At 32.2% G+C, this 20,539-nt stretch overlaps 1 protein-coding gene across 5 annotated transcripts in view; it reads left to right on the top strand.

Annotated features, from left to right (window-relative positions):
• Nucleotides 1-20,539, top strand: part of LOC136033622 (uncharacterized) — a 193,968-nt gene that overhangs the window by 14,192 nt on the left and 159,237 nt on the right. For all 5 annotated transcript variants that reach the window (XR_010618977.1, XM_065714415.1, XM_065714414.1 and 2 more), the window contains exons 3-4: nucleotides 5,536-5,720; nucleotides 12,747-12,876. Coding sequence is in view for 4 of the 5 variants with exons in the window: in XM_065714415.1 (XP_065570487.1) it covers nucleotides 5,536-5,720; nucleotides 12,747-12,876 (315 nt within the window). In the remaining variant the exon portion in view is untranslated. The remainder of the gene's footprint in view (nucleotides 1-5,535; nucleotides 5,721-12,746; nucleotides 12,877-20,539) is intronic.

Here is a 20,539-nt window from a genome sequence, read left to right as displayed (position 1 = left end):
TCCCCAAAGACATAGTTATAAGGTTTTTCGACTACGCTGAATAAAATGGCTATCTCAGAATTTTGATCCGTTGACTTTGGGAAAATAATTAGCGTGGGAGGAGGCCTAGGTGCCCTCGAATTTTTTTGGTCACTTAAAAAGGGCACTAAAACTTTTCATTTCCGTTAGAACGAGCCCTCTTGCAACATTATAGGAAAACTGGGTCGATACGATCACCCCTGGGGAAAAAAAAAACAACAACAAAAAAACAACAAAAAAACAAACAAACAAATAAACACGCATCCGTGATCTGCTTTCTGGCAAAAAATATAAAATTCCACATTTTTGTAGATAGGAGCTTGAAACTTCTACAGTAGGGTTCTCTGATACGCTGAATCTGATGGTGTGATTTTCATTAAGATTCTATGACTTTTAGGGGGTGTTTTCCCATATTTTCTAAAGTAACGCAAATTTTCTCAGGCTCGTAACTTTTGATGGGTAAGACTAAATTTGATGAAACTTATATATTTAAAATCAGCATTAAAAATGCGATTCTTTTGATGTAGCTATTGGTACCAAAATTCCATTTTTTAGAGTTTTGGTTACTATTGAGCCGGGTCGCTCCTTACTACAGTTCGTTACCACGAACTGTTTGATAATGCGAGTTTTTAGAAGCACAAAAATGAGCTTCTGTGAAATATTAATTGGCTGCTTATTAGTTGATGCTCCTTCCTTTTGTGATCTTAAGCATCTTACGTGAATAAAAGTGTCCTTACTGAAAACCTATTTTCAATATAACAACATAACATTAAACACAAGAGGGTAACACAGCCTAAAATATGTTTATACGAATATGTAGACACATAAACATTAGCAACATAAAACATAAATTGACCATTTTTAATGATACTGTAACATATGAGGATTATTATTTTATCATTTTTTTTACATATAATATTATTATATGTTATTAAACAGATAATTATTTTTACGAAACATATTATTAAAAATGTATTAAACATATTATTAAACATTCTCATTATAAATATAATAATTAAAAAATTAATATAATCGAAGGATTACAGTTAAAAAAAATATGACTTTTCTAAATGAAATGGTTACCAAGTGTAAAGTATTATTACCTAAATTTATAAAAACACAAGACATGGCTTCTAAGAAATCTAAATTGCTAGCTTATTACTTTTACTTAAAGATTACTAAAGAGGTCATTATCACTTAATTAATTACTGGTTATTTTTACATTTGTTTAATAACAGTTACACGTAAACTTAAGATGATAAAAATTATTGAATTAAATTAAAGAAAAAGAAGGGATGATGTAAAGCCCATTTGCCTCTACTTAAAAACCCACAATACACAAGAAGTGCAACATATTTTAATATTGTAAGTAACATGACTTTTTGGGGAAAAATGCGTCTTTCAACTTTTCTGAAAGTTTTAATTTCTTTCTAAACAAGATAATCTAAATTGAACTGGATTGGAATTTAGTGACGAATATATCAATTTGGCAATCAAAAAGCTGATGTATTTATCGATGGCCTTTCAAACACTTTTGAACTAAAAATTTTACTGTTTAATGGAAATCAAAAAAAGAAACCTCTCACTCTTGAAGTATCGTGACAATTATTATTTTTTTTTTTTTAACAATGTTCCGTATTACCTTTTTCACGCTTAATCTGCCTTTTCTTTATTATTTCCCTTACAAATTTTACAGGATAGCCTTAGGAAAATAAAATATTCATCAACTACAATAGTTTGCTATTGTAGACAGGGGAACAAATTTCCCCTATACACAGGGGAACAAATTTCAAAAACTCTATCAGCCCCAATGCCCCAAACGACTCACTATTACAAAACCTTTATCCACAAAAGTTTCAGCTATGCAGTGTTATATAGTTGCACACCAGCTATTAGGGAGGATAAGTGTATTTTTGAGATGGGTGGTATCTATAACCTCAAAAACTGCAATACGGGTATTGTGAGGGGCGAAGATGACCTTTTATTACGAAGAGAGCCGTTTTCACGGGATATATTTGTTTCAATTATGATAGATCTGTTGTAAAAAGTTTCGTTTAAGCGCAAAGGGCAAGGATTTGAATCTCTTTTATATTAGAAGACAATAATCTATTTTGAAAAGTTTTCACACCTAAGCAGTTTTTCTTAAAGTGAAAACCTCAAGGTAAAATATTATATGATGCTAAGAATTGTGTATGCGGAGAGGGGGAAGGGGAGGAGGGTTAAGGGAGGATGAAACCCCCTTCCTATACAAGTTAGATTTTTTTCTCTGTAGGTTAGGTTAAATTTTTTAATTTTCAAATTAAAAAATTTTCAGTTCACAGTCGCTAAAGTTATTATATAAAACAAAAAAAATATTTACGGTTTAGCAACGATCTTAATGTTTTACTTCAAACTAGAAAAATACCTGAACAATTTTAAAATTAGTTTTTTTTTTTAGATAAAATCAAATCGTTACGTAATACTGTTATCGTTACCGTAAGTCACATGTGTGGAGCTTAACATGTTTGAACCCGTTTTGACGTATCTGGTAAAATGATCAACTATTTAAACCCAATTGACGTTACAGTATTTTGGCAATTTATTATCCTGAAACTGTTTAATATTTTGCTTGGAAGTTCTCTCTATCCCTTCATAATGCCATGTTTTTAGTATGTAATGTTTGGACATCTTTACACTAACAATTTTGATTCTGCAAGGTTACAAACATTCAGCAGCGTTTTTCTCGAAGTTTTGTGTTCTTTACTTAAGCCAATTTGGCATTCAGGCGACGACTTTAATATTTCATTTTACTATATTACGTTGCAATTTTACCGTATAGCATTCAGTTATTTAAATATTCAAATAATATATTTTATATACTGCTTTTTTAAGTTTGTGGGTTTTTGATTTCAACCTCTAAAATTCTACAGTTGGCTCGTTTGAATCTGCAGTTTGTCATTCACCTACAAGAATCCCTCCAGATATGAGTTAGATCAGAGGTCAGATCTTTATTTGATTTAATCATGGAATAGACTAATTATCTGTGGATAATCAAGTCTTCGTCTTTGTTAATGAAGCTTTCAGATTGTTGAAGAAGCTCTTTTTAGAAAGGCTCCCTTTAGAAACACCTCCCTTTAGAAAGTTACCTCCCAGTTAAAATAATAAAGATTAAATATGAATAAATCACAGGGTTCAGTTCCTTTGGGCTTGAGTTTGTTCCTTACTGTTACATATAACAAAAAGACCAACACATTGAGCAGATAGGACCTAACGAAAAACAAAACTAATTTTAAAACTTTTCAGGTATTTTTCGGATTTGAATTAAAAAATTGAAACTATTGCTCAGATATCTATATAAATAAAAATATACTGTTTGTTTGTTTGCTTGTTACGAAATATATGTATTAAAAAACTAAAAAAAACTAAAAAACTAAAAAAAGGAAAAAAAACTAAAAAAAAAGAAGAAAAAAAACTATACACAGTTAGAAATTAGCACCTTGCATACATGTTGCTCGGGCGCGCAGCGCCCTAGCAACGCGTGGCAGGGGTGAGCTAGTCATAAATATTTTTACTGCTTGCAGTTAAGTTAAATAAATTTATTTTTTTAGCTAAAATTTCCAGGAATTACTTTAGTTTCAGTTGACAAATCAGATTTTTGTAAAAATCTCAAAAATTGCTGCATTTTACATAACTATGTCTCCTTGCTTTTTGTAATGGTAAAAATCCTACTTTGATTTTCGTATGCAGGAATATGTTAATAAAATTTGCTACAACAGGGTTATAGAAAATGCAGTTTTTCGTAAACAGAAGTCCTCCGTAAAAGTATTTATTTTATTTTAAAATTTTTTGTTAAATTCAGAAGTATGTAGATGTGACAAATTCCGTATGTGATCAAGTATTTGATCACTTGAACGTGTATGTGTTGTGTGAACATGAGATACTAGAGTGCTATAGAAAAATACAGTTTTTCATAAAACAATTTTTTATTTTTTAATTACAAAAGGTTTTTAACCGCATTAATTTCCTTTCAAATGAGCCATTAAACAACTTTCTATGATGTTCCAGTGCCAAGCTATCTGAGGAGGAAAAAAATATTTCGTATATGCAGAATATCCTGGCTGCAGCCACTTTTCTTAATTTTCAAGCCAGTATATTTCCCTTGTTGTTCAAGCCAAGGAACGGTAAGAATCCTATATAAGGGTGTTGGGCAAGGTGGTTCTAATAGTGTATTTTTGTTTTGATTTGACTCTATTTTTAGGAGTTATGGGTTATTATATTTCTAAGTGTAGGACATGATCGTCTTTTACTTGGTTGCTAGCTACCGCTGCAACCCGGAAAAAGGATTTTATTATCCTGTCTAGAGTAAAGGATGTCCCTCATATCAATTTAAATTACCTAGGTTTCAGTACTAGATTTACTAAGTGATATTCTATGTTATGAAAGATCCTTTGATTTTACGGACATCCTACAAGGACTGTATTTTATGAACTGTCCCAGAACTGTTTTTAAATGTGGCTAATCAAAACATGAGATATACAGACATAAATATGTAAGGACAGCCTACTAGAAGTTTTAACCCCCATTTAATTATTTGAGCCACTCTATGCATTTACCTCCCCCCTAGATTTTGACAATATATCTTTGGTTTTCTCGTTGAAACATGCGTCGTTTTTGGTATTTTATCTTAAAGAATCGAAAATACAATAAAATACAAACCCCCATGTCTAAGAAAATACACTTTGCTCCACCCTCCCTTTACATGGTCATAAATTGTTACCCATCAGTATAATGTATTATCTAGTTTATTTTTACTTGACTTTTGCACTGTTCTTTGCGCCATCTATAGCCTTGCTAAAATGCTTAACGACACGATTTCTGAGGTCCCAAGAATGTTTGATTTTGTAGATTTTATATGAATACCAGGAATAGAAAACCGAAATGTTTATAAATACCAGTGTACACTTTACAACTAATTTTTTTAACAAGATAAATATTTTTCCCTTTACTATCTATTCTTCATTCGAATTAAAATTCGGGGAAAATTCACACGCTGTGAAGACAGAAATATATAAACTTGGACGTATGTTTTTATACTGTTTTAGTTGCTATTTAGGGCCCCTCATTTCTTATATCAATGGGTTTGGCGCGAAATCCCTTAGCCAAAAATAATATCTTCAGAGCAAACCGTTTTTTAACGTTCCAATACAAGCATATAATTATGTCCAGTCATTTGGGCGTGCAGATCCCGTCAGACGCGTGAAGACAAGAAAATTAATTTTTGATTAACAGTATGATTCTGATTGTGCTGAATTTAGCTCACCTTTTTTGACTAAAATCTGAAGTTGTGTGTATTAGAGATAGTCAAACGTTAACACAGAGAAACATTTTGTGAAGGGTGAGTCTACAACGCTGAATTTGGCAGCGTCCCAATTCAAAATTTAACGTCTCAGCACAAAAAATTACAGTTTTTGCAATTAGTAGCTAATTCCACTTATGTACATGCACACCACTTCCCTTTTTTAAGGTTTTTTGTTCCAGGTAGTACAGCCAATGTTACGACAGTTAAACTGAGTCTACAGTCATTTAAAGAGAGGTCAAATGGTATGAAATTGATTGAGTTGAGCAAAGAATGTGATAAAGAAAGGCTGAAGTTATTTATTACAAATTGTCATAAAAATGAGTCCATTGACTGCTTTATTAATTTTACCGACGAGCGTGGCAAAGTGAGTATCAATTTTTATTATATCAATTATTCATTATTTTGTCATTATTACGCATGTCTTTTATCAAAAGTTGCTATTATTATAATTATGTAGTGTTATTATTCTGCCAATTAAAGTTAAAATAAACAAAAAAGCATTGAATTACTATTTATTCTTCAAATGAATCCTTGGTTTTTACTTTTTTTATTCAAAGGTGCTTAAAAATAGTACCTAAAGACATTACATTTTATACGTTTTCTTATTTGCAAGTTTCGGCAATTTCTTATTGAATTTTGGTTCACCAGTATCTAATTTTTACACTTTTATATTATACTGGTGGGTTAGTGGGTTAGTTATTAAGGTAGACAAGAGCATGCTCCCACAAGCTTTTCCTTTGTTCTACGTTACAATAGTCTTGAGTAATCCAAGGCTAAGTTAAGAATTAATAAAACTCCAAGTAGTTCCTTATCCCTCAACTATGTGTGCACATACAAATCCAATCCCATTTACCATTGTGATTTGCTACTTTTTTATGTACTTGCTATCTTCATTTTGACTTACTATCTAGATTTGTGTCTTTTTTCTGCTTGCTTTTCTTATGAAATGTTCTATTATATTTCGTTTTTGTATATGTGATAAAATTAGATTTTATTACCAATATCGATGAAAAAATAAAACTCCCCAGGAAAATTTAAAATTAAAATGCAATATTTTACCTACCCCCGCTCTCGTGGGGTCAGTCCACTGACCAAAACTCTGAGTATAGCTTTAAATCTCTTAAGAAAAATTTAAACCAGTATTTATTATTTTATGATCTTTCGAATTGCAGTCATTTCATTTTAATGCTTCCTCTTAAACATTCACTTTTTACTACAGTTCCGCAAGAACGATTTCTGTAGCTCCAAATAAGCATTTGCTGAGATTAATAAATAAGTACTGCAAATAATTTGAAGTCCAAGTTACGGAATAAGAGTTCTGAATCTTCTAATGCATTACAAAAACAAAATATCATCTAGGCTTCACCTTCAAGTGATTCAGAAAGACATCTAATTTTTTAAAAGACAAAAAATTTGTCATGTACAAACAAATTATACAAAATGAAATGCCAGAAAGATTCATTGCTGCAGAAAAACGAAGACCAAAACGGATAGCAGAGCATCAGCAGATTGCCTCCTAATCAAGAAAAATAAAATGAGAGGAAGGAGAAGAAAATGGAGAGCAAATATTTAGAATTTGAAAGCGGAGAAAAGGGATAATTTTCTACATTTTTCAGTTGTTTTTTTTTGTTTGAAATTGATTCAGTTACAACCACATTCCCTAATTTTACGGAGCATTACCAAAATCGACAAAAATAAAAATACAGAAGAGGGAATAATGAGGACTTTTTTCCCAAGACAGTGAACGAACAAAACCTATTTAAATATTTCGGCCGTATATCTAAGAGCCGTCTTCAGCAAAGAAAATAATAAAAAATAACACAAAAAACACTTACAATAAAACTTCTTGATTAAAAATCTTTTTTTTAAAATAGGCTTGGCATCATTACTTCTTAACGAAAAGCTCAGAAAATTTTATTATTTTGTTGTTTAATATAAAGTTATTTATTTATTATACAAAATTTTATTGTTTTCTTTGCTGAAGACGGCCCTTAGATATAGGGCAGAAATATTCAAATAGGTTTTGTTCATTCACTGTCTTGGGAAAAAAAACTTCTCATTATTCTCTCTTCTTTATTTGTATTATGGAAAGGCAGTGTGATCTTCGTCATTATTTCGACAAAAATAACTTTTTACATCATAGACTAAACATTTTTTTAAGCCAATTTTTCCAAGAAAATGTGTTAAAAATCAACAGAAAATGAGCAAAAAATGTATCACCATGAGCTCTAGGAACTGTAACTTTCCCAGTCGATGGGGAAATCGACTGGGAAACAGAATCAAAACACAGCCATTAGTTGGCAGTAAACTGGGTAAGAATCGAGTGATTGGATGAATAAATATGGGGTAACTTTAACATCTTGTTAACAAATAGGAATAGTAAAGAAGTACTTTTATTGCTTGACTTATATCAAATAAAGTGCAAATATTAAAAATATTGTTTTACTTCAGAAACCAATAAAATAAATGAAGAGATGGTATACTCAAATGTAACAAAGACAGATTAAAACTTTTCTGACGTTAAAACTATTTCAATAGTTCAATAGTTAAAACTATTTCAGGCAACAAGCAATCCATCCAAAAACTCTCAAGTTTTGGAAATACTTTTGCCCAGTACTCCCTTGATCTTTCAATAATTATTATTTTCCAGTCTTCTTGATTATTTTACTGTTTTTATTATACTGTTTTTACTGATTGTTTTTTTGATTATTTAATTTTTTAAATTTATTGTTGTGCTTCAGAAACCAATAAAATAAAAGAAGACATGACATATTTAAATGTAACAAAGACTGAAACCAACCTTGTTTCATTGAAAGCACGATTGAAACCAACCTTGTTTCATTCTTGGATAGTTTGGCTAGTGGCATATACGATAAGCAATATTGCGTAATGGAAGAACAATATATTGTGTATTAAAATAATTATCGAATTTACCAAATTAGTTTCCAACTATTGTTTTTTAAGGTTCACTTTAGAAACGCTGGTAAAATTTCTCTGCAAGAAAACTGACCTTTGATATTTTATAACAGCCTAAAACAATCATAGGAAATCCTGGTTTTTCAGATACGGACCTAAGGTGGATCCAGGTGGCAAAGAAATGTTTTCGTTTTGATATTCTTGGTACTTCAAATGTTGGCTACTTATAAATTACCACTATGCTGAAACATGCTAGGAAACTAAAGGAAGCAAAAAAAAGTTTTGGAAATTTTCTACCAGAAGTTGTGTATTAAAATCAACATCAGCACCGAATCTGCAATCTGATTGCGAAAGGCAATTAGCTGGTTGCCTTTGAACCAACTATGATTGGCCTAATAACAGTAAATAAACAAATATATCCGAAAGCTATTCGTATTTAACTACCTACTTCTCAGCTGTGCACAGATACACAGTCTAATCTACATTCAGGAAAAATTGCGGTGAAGGAACTCAAAAGCTACAATATTAAAATGATGATGTTTGGATTATTCAAATAGTTCAGTTTTTGCTCTTAGAAAATGAAGGGACGGTTCGCACACTTAGCCCCAATAGTACTTATAATTTAACGACTTCAAGAGGTGGGAAGACTTTAAGCGGTGGGATAATTTTTGAGGCAGTTGTGTTAACTTTAAATGAATAAAGTACTTGAAAAACACAGATTCCTGATACTTTCAATAATTTAATAAAAGTAACACTAATAGGCAGCTTGTGTGATCTTAGATGAAGAGAGTTGTTTTTCTGAGAGGATGTATTTTGTGTTGGGGAGGAGGTAAACTGTTGATAATACAAAAAAAATTGTTGAAGTAGACAATATGAGATTCATGCGAAATGTAAAATAAACTGTTCATTTGAATTCGAGGCTTCCATTCAAATTTAGTTGCATGTCAGCGTGAATTTCAAAAAACGTTCTGCGAATATCCATCATCACAGATATTTGTGACAATTGTTAATTTAACGCTTCATTGTTGTTTTGCTTTAATTAAGAATAGGTTTGGCTAACTTTCACATGAACTCTTGATTGACATGTTTTATTAAAAGCCAGTGAGTCATTACTGCAAGAATAGGATCCTGTAAGAAGTTGATATTTAGCTCTTACCTTTTCTATTTACCTTTTTTTAATCCGAGATTCATTCAGTATAGAAATTTTTGTAAAAAAATCTTGAATTCCATGTAAATTGAATCAATGGAGTCAGTAAAGAATTGAGTAGAGGAAAGAACATATTCCCCCTGAATTCCCCAAATTTCGGAAAATATCCTTTTGAAATATTTCCGTTAGAAATGCCTATTTTTTCTATTTTCCTTAGAAAAAGCCCACCCTAGACTTTGATAAAATGCATTCTGTCCCCTCCTCCTATAAAGTAAGCAAGTAAGTAATTTTATTGCCCGGAAATTCACGTGGAATTAAAACGGAGTATAAGCAAGGTAAAAGAAAAGAAAAGTCACACTATGGAACATCGCCAAACGCACTTAAACATTATATGCATTAGCAAAACCACTGGAACAGGATGGCTAGCCATGGGTTCACTCTTCCCTTAGCGTTTTCAGAAAATTCTTGGCGACACGGTTAATACAGACTGTTGGACCGGATACACCATAATTACGCATGATATAGGGGTTACTCGTCCAGGGTGGAAGTATCAGAAGAATCAAAAAACAGAACTCTTACTTTTGCACATTGAGCGGACGACAGGTATTTCCGAAAATGTGCCAACTGTATTTCCGAAAATGTGCCAAAAATGTTCCACACTTCATGTGGAAGGGTAATGGCATTATACAGAGACACAAGATATTTATGGCAGAACCGGTGTCTGTTACCAATAATTGACCTTTACGCAATCCCGATTTTCAATTTTACGCGGCGCACATGTGGACGACAGGTATTTCCAAAAAGGCGCTATGTACACTTCATGTGGAAGGGTAATGGCATTATACAGTGACGCAAGATATTTACGGCAGAACCGATGTCTGTTACCAATAATTGACCTGAACGCAATCCCGATTTTCAATTTTACGCGGTGCACATGCGGACGACAGGTATTTCCAAAAAGGTGCTATATACACTTCATGTGGAAGGGTAATGGCATTATACAGCGACGCAAGATATTTACGGCACAACCGATGTCTGTTACCAATAATTGACCCGTACACAATCCAGATTTTCACTTTTATGTGGCGCACAAGCACATAAAAATGACTGATTTAGTCTCGTTGTCTTTTCCTGTGAAGTGTGGTATATTTACTTTGTCTATTTTACATGGAAATGATGCGCTTTTGTCTGCTGGATGTACGTATCACTCCTTTGCGGACGATGTAACACAAAACCTACCAATACACTCAAAAAATTGGAGGTATTTTTGAGTTTAAGTTTGCTGCGTGGGAATATCAAGAGGGCATTTTTGCTGACATTCTGCAGAGTAAGTGATTCTGTTCATGTAAGTGGTAAAGTTTTGTTATGTGGAAAGCCTTTTGCACAAGTAAATTCGCTATGGTACCTTGGCTTCCATGCTGATTCTAATCCACGCGTTGATTCTGCACGTGGAGTAGAAACTCTCAGAAGACTGAAGTATATTCTACCGGAACGTACTTTTCGCGCGATATATTTGCAATCATCTACCCTTAAATATCATTTGGATATGTGTATGGAGCACCAACTTTTAGGTTAACTACAGGCGTCTAGCCTATAATCTAGTCCCGGAAACTTTTAAAGAGTTTTACCGTTTCAGAAATTTTGTTCATAACCAGGATGCAAGAAGCTATGATATCTTGGTTGTGGAGATAAAAATAGTGTGAGGTCTCATTGTGCTTTGAAGTATCTATCCCCTTCTGTATGGAATTCGCTTCTTGTGAGTGTTAGGGCAGCTTAGCACACCCCACAGTTTAAAAATAGATTGAATTAGTATTTTGAGGGATTAGTCAGGTTTTTTCAGGAGGAAGGAGTGAGATGGGGTGTAGGGCTGGGGGAAGGATTGGATGGAAGGAGTGCAGGATCTTTGGAGTCGTATTTTGATGTTGGCTCTTGCCCTGGAGTTGTATGGGAAATGGTTATTGTTTTTGTATTTATTAGTTTAGGATGTTTCTAAGAGTGTTTATGCAGGTAATCGTTCCTCGACAGCAACGCTCTTTCTTTTTTTTGTAAGAATACGAACAAATATTTTTACATTAAAATTGCTTGAATTTTGAAAATTACTTTAAATTTTCTTACCAATATAAACATTTTTATGAACAGATATTTTTTTGAACTTGCTTTTCGTTAAACTTGGTCTATTTCTGGTAAGTTCTTTTTCACTGGTTTGGAGAACTTTTGGCCCATAAAGCTTATGTATTTTAATTTGTCTCATATATTGCATTCTACTATGGGTCACAGTTCCCATGTAAGTTTTATAGTTTTTTTTTTACTTAGTGGAATTTGGGTATTATAAATTTTTCGTTTTTGTTGTGGTTCATAAAACTCTTTTGAAACCGTTTTGTATATTTCTTTCGAAAATGGGATGAGATATTTTTAACATTCAGAGCTGTTTACTACGGCATTATTTCAGTGTTTTTGCTTGAGTATCCAACATTTTAGACTAAAAAATCTGGAAAAGCCTCTTCGTAAATAACATAGCCATAGAAAATTCATATTGCATTATTAGGGGGAAAATCCATATTAAAACCGAATATTTTGCTGCTGACTAAAAAAGTTCAGTTTGTTTCTCTGTGTTCAAAAAAGCGATTCCAAAAACCTAAATGGAATTAAAAAGAAAGAAAACATGGGCCTGTACAGTACCCTCCAGACATATTAAAACATCCATAATTATTACTTCTTAACAACGAAATTAGAGCTATATACATATAAATTTTAGCTTATTTGCGTTTTAAATTGAAAGGCATTGAATACACAACTTTTTAATGGATTTTCAGTGTTGAATGATTAAATATAAATTGGGTTCTCTTAATACCATAAGTAAACATTATTGTAAACATTGTTGCTGGTTAGAAAAACCAACAATAGTTAGTCTGATTTGTATTTTGAATTTGTCTTACTCCACTTTATTAAAAACAACATTCTTAAACCATTAAAGGCAAGAAAAATAATCAAAATTATTGAGATTTTTTGGTTCAAGCAAACTTTAAAAAAAATATTCAGTGAAAATCGATTTATTAACTATGCAACCTTTCGAAATTAAATTTAGCTTCAAGTTTCTACCATACTAGAACGACATATTATAGTTCTAATCGTAAAAATAATTTTTTAATTCTCATAAATAATATAATATAAGTTAAGTGCGCATTGTAATTATAAATGTGTGTGAAATAAATAATATTTTTTAAACCGTAGATTATTATAAATTTTACAGTAAATTATAAAGACAAGATTAATTAAAGCTCAAAAATATGAAAAATAACTTTTTATATCTTATCGCTTTTTTTCCAGACAGCCCTCTACTATGCAGTCACCAATAACGATTTGGAACTAGTGAAAGAACTAACAAAAGTAAAAAGCATAGATCCAAACGTTCAGGATTTTGACGGAAATACATGTCTTCACATTGCTGCACAAGGGGGTAAGTTTGTGAGTTCTTGGTAATTGAGTAATTCACCATGTAAATTGACACTTCGTCCAACTGGATGAGTAATCAGTCAAAATAATTAAAATAGCTTTTATCACTTAATGCATGCAAATCAAATCTATTACGTTATTTTTTTGGTTTACAATATTGGAAAACAACTCTAGGACAAATTCGTTTTTAAAGTCCACAAAAACTAACAAAAAAGTCAACTGAATACATAACTAAAAGTCGTGCAGTTGAGATTTGGTCCTTTGCATTCAAGTTTGCAATACAAGTGAAAATTTGTGAGAAAATTTCACCTAACAAGTCAATGAAATATCATTAGAAGTCTACAAAAACATATATGTATCTTTTATAACTGAATTTTGTTGAACCGAAGTTCAATCCCTTACTTTTAGGTCTGTAACATTAGTGAACAATTGTAGAATGAGGTTCATACAAAAATTCCTTTGAAGTCCACAAAATCTATAAAAGTAATTTTTATAACCGATTTCTTTACACATAGGAATCAATTCTCTTTTTTCAGGTTTACAATATAAGGGGAAAAATGTGGGACCAATTCTCATTAAAAACCCTTAAAAGCCCAAAAAAAGTCAAAAACGAGAAAAGTAACTTTAATAGCCCTAGGTAATGTACCTAAAATTTGATCCCTTACATTCAGATTTGAAACATTAGTAAACAACTTAGAACACGGTCATATGAAAATTAGGAAAGTTTCCTAGTTGTAGCAGAGAAAAGTTACCTAGATCCTTGCCTTTGACTTGTCGTTGTCGTTGCTTGAGTGTTTCGTGAGCGCTATTGAGGAGGCTGTAATTCCTCTGCGAAGAAGCTGCCAATGGTTACATGTTGCAATGTTTGTATATGCTGTTGTAATCAGCAGTTATGCTTTAGAATTTTAAGAAACTATTTTCAAGTTAAAAAATTTTATATCATTGATAATCAGTTGACGAAGCTGAAAAAAAAGAATGTTATTAGTATACAGTGAAAGGTTCGGTATTTTTCAATTAAATAAAATGAATGCAAGTTGTTTCATATAAAATTGAAGAGCGATGCAGAAATGCGATCAGAAATACTGTTTACTCGAGGCAAGGCACAACCCCTATATACATACATACATACATACATACATATATCTATATATATAAAAATAAGTTGTCTGTCTGTCTGTGGATGGATCAGGTGACGTCACCTGAAAAAACTGGATCAGGTGACGTCAAAACTGAAAAAACTAAAAAAAGGCAAAAACTACAAAAAAAACTAAAAACTAATAAAAAAAATAAAAAAGCTAAAAAACTAAAAAAACTAAAAAAAGGCAAAAACTACAAAAAAAACTAAAAACTAATAAAAAAGCTAAAAAACTAAAAAAACTAAAAAAAGGCAAAAACTACAAAAAAACTAAAAACTAATAAAAAAAATAAAAAAGCTAAAAAACTAAAAAAACTAAAAAAACTAAAAAAAGGTAAAAAACTAAAAAAACTAAAAACTAAAAAAAACTAAAAAAAAGGAAAAAACTGAAAAATAAGCTAAAATAAAGGTAAAAACCAATAAAAAACTAAAAAAAAAACTGAAAAAACTAAAAAAGGCAAAAACTACAAAAAAAACTAAAAACTAATAAAAAAAGTAAAAAAGCTAAAAAACTAAAAAAACTAAAAAAACTAAAAAAAGGTAAAAAACTAAAAAAAATAAAAAATAAAAAAAAAACTAAAAAAAGGAAAAAACTGAAAAATAAGCTAAAATAAAGGTAAAAACCAATAAAAAACTAAAAAGAAAAAAAGGAAAAAACTAAAAAAAATTTTCATCTAAAAAACTAAAAAAAACTAAAAAAGGTAAAAACTAAAAGAACTAAAAAAGAAAAAAATAAATGACGACACTCAAAGAGAAAGCGACCAGGACAAAAGGAATGTTCGATTAGCAATCAACAAAGCACCGGGACACAGGGAGTATAAATGAAGACCAGGACATAAGTAAAAAAAAAAATTAACAAAACTAAAAAGAAGGTAAAAACTACAAAAAAACTAAAAAGAAAAAAAAAACTAAAAACTAATAAAAAAACTAAAAAATCTAAAAATCTAAATAAACTAAAAAAGAAAAAAAAAAGGAAAAAAATAAAGGAGAAAAACAAAACTAAAAAACGAATGTATATACAGACCGGTACACCGGGATACAAATGACGACCGGGACACAGGGAATATAAATGACGACCGGGACACAGGGACACAACTACAACGGGGACACCGGGGGAAACAGGGGGATATAAATGACGACCGGGACAAAAAAACTAAAAAGAAAAAAAAACTAAAAACTAATAAAAAAAACTAAAAAATCTAAAAATCTAAATAAGCTAAAAAAGAAAAAAAAGGGAAAAAAATAAAGGAGAAAAACAAAACTAAAAAACGAATGTATATACAGACCGGGACACCGGGATACAAATGACGACCGGGACACAGGGAATATAAATGACGACCGGGACACAGGGACACAACTACAACGGGGACACCGGGGGAAACAGGGGGATGTAAATGACGACCGGGACACCGGGACAGGGAATGGTCGATTAGCAATCACCATCAACAAAGCTCAAGGGCAATCATTAGAATCATGAGGTATAGATCTGAATACAGATTGTTTTCCCATGGACCATTATATGTTGCATGTTCAAGAGTCGGTAAACCTGACAATCTATTTATATGCAAAGACAATGGGACAGCAAAGAATGTTGTATATTCGCAAGTTTTACGTAGTTAAAACCATATATATATATATATATATATATATATATATATATATATATATATATATATATATATATATATATATATATATATATATATCTATATTCACAGGTGGGACATAGGGACACAACTACAATGGCGCGTAACTATTATGGCGCGTAACGACTTACGCGCGCGGGGGGGCTTGGGGGGGCGCGAAGCGCCCCCACCAACTAGGTGTTGGGGTGGCGCGAAGCGCCACCCCAACAGCTAGTATATATATATATATATATATATACATATATATATATATATATATATATATATATATATATATATATATATAAAACAAACATGGTTAGAAGACATACGACACCGAACAATTAAGTGACTCAAAAACGAAAATGAACAGCAAAGACACACGAGGTTAGGAGAAAGGCAGCGGCTTGTCAAAAATGAACATATAGAACAAAGACACACCCAGTTTGAAGACATACGACACCGAGCAATTAAGTGACTCAAAAACGAAAATGAAGAGCAAAGACACACGCGGTTAGGAGAAAGGCAGCGGCTTGTCAAAAATGAACATACAGAGCAAAGACACACCCAGTTGGAAGACGTGCGACACCGAGCATGTGAGCAAGTCAAAAATGAAAATGAAGAAAGAATATGGCCGCTATTAGAAGAACGGTGGCGGCATGTCAAAAATGAAAATAAAGAGCAATGATAAGTGCAGTTAGAGGACTGCGAAAATGAAAAGCAAAGGGACGCGCGGTTAGAAGACATGCAACACCACAAATGTGCACGAGTCACTAAAAATAAACTTGTACAGCGAGAGTCAAAACGTGTTAAAAGTGAAAATGAAAGTGATGATTATTGTGTTTGGGATTTTGACATGGATAGGTTTGGCGATATATATTTCATAATGACAAAACACAAACTGAGGTAAAACAAACTAAACAAATTGAAAATAACAGCGATGATTATTTGGTTTTGGATTTTTATATTGATAAACTCATCAATGCCTATCAATCGTCAGAAATCAAAAACCTAGACTAGATAAATCGTTCGAACAGAAAGAAGCTTTCGTCTCTCCACCTGAAGAATTAAAAGAAACAAAGGTTCGGTGATATGTATTTCATAATGACAAAAGGCAAGCCGAGGCAAAAGCAGAAGTTTTTTTCCCATCATGTAAACAACTTAAAGAAACAAAGGTTCGATGATATTTGTTTCATAATGACAAAAGACAAGCTGAGGCAAAAGAAGAAGCTTTTGTCCCATAACATGAACAATTAAGAGAAATAAAGGTTTGATGATATGTTTCTCATAATGACAAAAGACAAGCCGAATCAAAAGTTAAAGGTAAGAAAAAGGTAATTTCACAAAGGCTCTACTTCTAATTTAAGGTCCATTTGGACGTCATGATATCAACAAAAGCCTTAAATTGTCTGTGTTTAGAAGACATGCGACAGTGAGAATCCACATACTGAAGCCTGCAACGTGCCTGAGAATATCCAATACGGCCGAATATATATTTGGGTTTCATTTATTCCTTAATAGTAATTTCTGATCTTTTTAATTTGAGCTATTATAGGTTTCTATTTCTTCTGATTTTAAGTTTAAAATGGTCTTTACTTTTCTTTAGAAAAAAATCTTTTTTGGGCAGTTTTTTTAAAACTATTATATATATATATATATATATATATATATATATATATATATATATATATATATATATACCATCTTTATCAACGAGAAATAATTGTATATTTATTTATTTATGTATGTATTTTTTCTCGAAAACAGCTCTATATTGTTTCAGGAAAATTGGCATCCTGAGATATTCTGGCCTAAAAAAACATCTAGATAGGTCATAAGTTTGAGAAAACTCATTAAGACCTTTAACTTTAGAACAAAATTATGTGAGTGTCGTTGTTTTTATATGACATGTTTATTATTGTGTTTTTTTATTCATTTTTTGTTCTGTTTTGTTTTGTTATTTCCAGGGGCAACCATATTGACCCCACAGGCCTAGAACGCTGGGAGAGGGCTCATTCTAACATAAGTTAAAAGTTCTAGTGCACTTTTTAAGTGACAAAAAAATTGGAGGACTACTAATCCCCTTCCCACGACGTTTTTTTCCCAAAATCATCAACTAGAAATTTTTTAGATAGCAATTTTGGTCAGCATAGTTGAAAGGCCTAATGACTATGTCTTTGGAGATAGCATGAGCCTCCACAGCTCCAAGGGAAATCTCTCTAAGTTATAAAATTTGCCTATTGTTTAAGTATAGTATTTGTTATTGGGAAGTATGCGTGCATTTTTCGGGTGGGGAGGAGAAGAAGAGTTTTCTGCTGGAGGGATTTTGCACGAAAAGAATTTATCAAGGAGATGTAAATTCCCAGGGGTGAAAATTTAAGGGGAAATTTCATGTTGGGCAATTCTCCAGAATTCTTATACAAAATTTACGCGTGGACATGTTAAGGGTAATTGTCCAGGGTAAATTCTCGCCAGGATTGGAATTTTTCTGAGAATATTTCCATGGGGAGGGGGATTTTCCCTCGTGATTTACTGGCGTTATTTAAAAAACGATCAGAAACCATATAAGAAATAAATGTTTTTTCAGCTCAAAATAAGGAACAACATTAAAACTTGAAACAAACAGAAAACATTACGTGTATAAAGGGGTTTTTCCCCTCCTAAACGCCTTGCTCTTTACGCTAATGTTTACATCTATCTCCAATTCTTTAAAAACAACTCCTGAAGTACAAGAATGATCTAATTAGAACAATAATAAACTTTTTAAAAGTGCCGACAAATTTTAGCTCGAAAAGCAAGGCGTTGAGGAGGGGGAACCCTATCGTATATGTAACAATATCTGTTCGTCATAATTTTTAATGTTGCTCCTTACCTTGAGCTGAAAAACTTGTTTTTTTCTTGTTTTGTTCAATAAGCACCATGAACGAGTCAACTCTACATTGCTAATTCAAGTCTTTGAATGAAACCCTTTCCCGACGTTTTAGGACCATTGGTTTGACGCAATTACCCTTTGAAAAAAGAACAAAACAAAAAACCAGCTACAAACAAGCACGCACTCGTGATCTTTTTTTCTGCCAAAAAATACAAAATTCCACATCTTTGCAGATGGGAACTGGAACCTATACAGTAGGGTTCTCTGGTACACTACATCCTTCACTTTTATACGCTGAAAGTTCTTTCAATCTTTGGGGTATTTCTCCCCTTCTTCATAAATCATGTAAATTTTCTCCAGCTTGTACTTTTGATGGGTGACATTAAACTTAATAAATTTTATATACTTGAAATCAGGCAAAGAGGCCAATTCAGTTGTTTTATGAATTGTCATCGAAAATCCCTTTTTTAGAGTTTCGTTTACTACTGGGCCCAGTCACTCCTTAATGACAGTTTGCTACCATCAACTGTTTGATAAAGGGAGATGTGTAAACTGCTATGACGTTACAAGAATGTTGATTTTAAGTTGAAGGCTTGGAATATTGCTTACTGTTCTTATATTAAACATATTTGAAGTCGGGGAAAAATTGAGTTTTCCACCAGTCTAATAAGTCCCGTATAAAGTGTTTCATGGCGATGTCTAATTGAAAGAACCTGATGTAGTGGTTTTATTCCACCCAGTATTTTTGTTATCCAAAAGCCTATTAGATGGCTTTTACATGCTTCAGGATCGATAAAGAGAGAACAACCTAACAGTTTTAGGTTATACCGCACAAGTAGCATTAGAAATTCCAGTCATCACAAATTTATGAGTGATGAGAAACCCTGTCAGAGCTTTTATGGGGGAGGGGGTTACCATCTATTATTTGATTGACTAGTTAAAGATTATGACTTCCATGAGGTTTTGTCGACGTCTTCATGGAGATCGGAGTAGGTTAGGTTGGTCAGATGAAAACTAATGACTTACACTTGGTAATAAAACGAAATCAAAAAGGTATGTTTGAAATCTCTTTGTGAGAAACAACCCTTGAATTTATTTAACAAATGTAAACAAACTGTTTAATTAATCAACAAAATTATAAACAAATTGAAAGATGGTAAATGATTAGTTTCGTTCCAAGTGCTCTAAAGTGCGTGTTTCTCCATATAGCAAGATCATGATGGTCGCATATTGTTTCTTTGTCATTATTAGAGAAGCGCATCCATTTCTTAGGTTTCTAAAATTCCCCTCCAACGAGACTAAAAACGCGTAAAGTGGGCTTGCTTACAGGTAATATTACCTATAGGGCAAAGCGTATTAGTCCATGAGCCCCACGGACAGTAGGGCAAGGTCTGTATTCTATATTTATTCAACAAAGAGTGATAAAACTAAAAAACCCTCAAACAAGTTTTATTAAATAAATATAGAATTAGACCCCACCCTGCTGCCCGCGGGGTTCATGGGCTAATATGCTTCGCTCTATAGGTAATGTTACCTGTAAGCAAGCCCATTTTACGCATTTTTAGTTGCCCCATGAAGGAGAAGGGTCAACCAGAAATGGATGTGCTTCTTGAATTAGCATTTCTAAGTGCTATGCTCCTTCGCAGCATAGTTTCCAGTTTAACATTTACCATAATTTCACTTGGAACGAAACTAAACATTTACCTTAAAGATAAGCATAAAAAATGTAATATACAATTTTAAAATTGTAAACAAATAGTCAGAGCAAACAACAACAGGATATATAGATGAATAAAGCTGATTTGAAAAACCAAAGAATGATTATCCAATTTAACACATTTTAAAAATAGCCTTATGCAACCAAAATGTAATTCTTCCTGAGTTTGCGAAAAAATGAGTCGGAAAATAAAATCGAAATCTGTTCTATCTTAGGAAAGAATTAACGGTCTTGGTTGACTATTGTCTTCTAAACTATAGAGCCTGAAACCTTTCGAACATGGCAGCATAAATCAACATGGAACATGGCAGCATGGAA

This window comes from Artemia franciscana, chromosome 12 (assembly GCF_032884065.1).
Source record: "Artemia franciscana chromosome 12, ASM3288406v1, whole genome shotgun sequence".
Classification (NCBI taxonomy): Eukaryota; Metazoa; Arthropoda; class Branchiopoda; order Anostraca; family Artemiidae; genus Artemia; species Artemia franciscana.
Note: the sequence above shows the minus strand (reverse complement) of the source record. Positions and strands in the feature narration are given on the sequence as shown.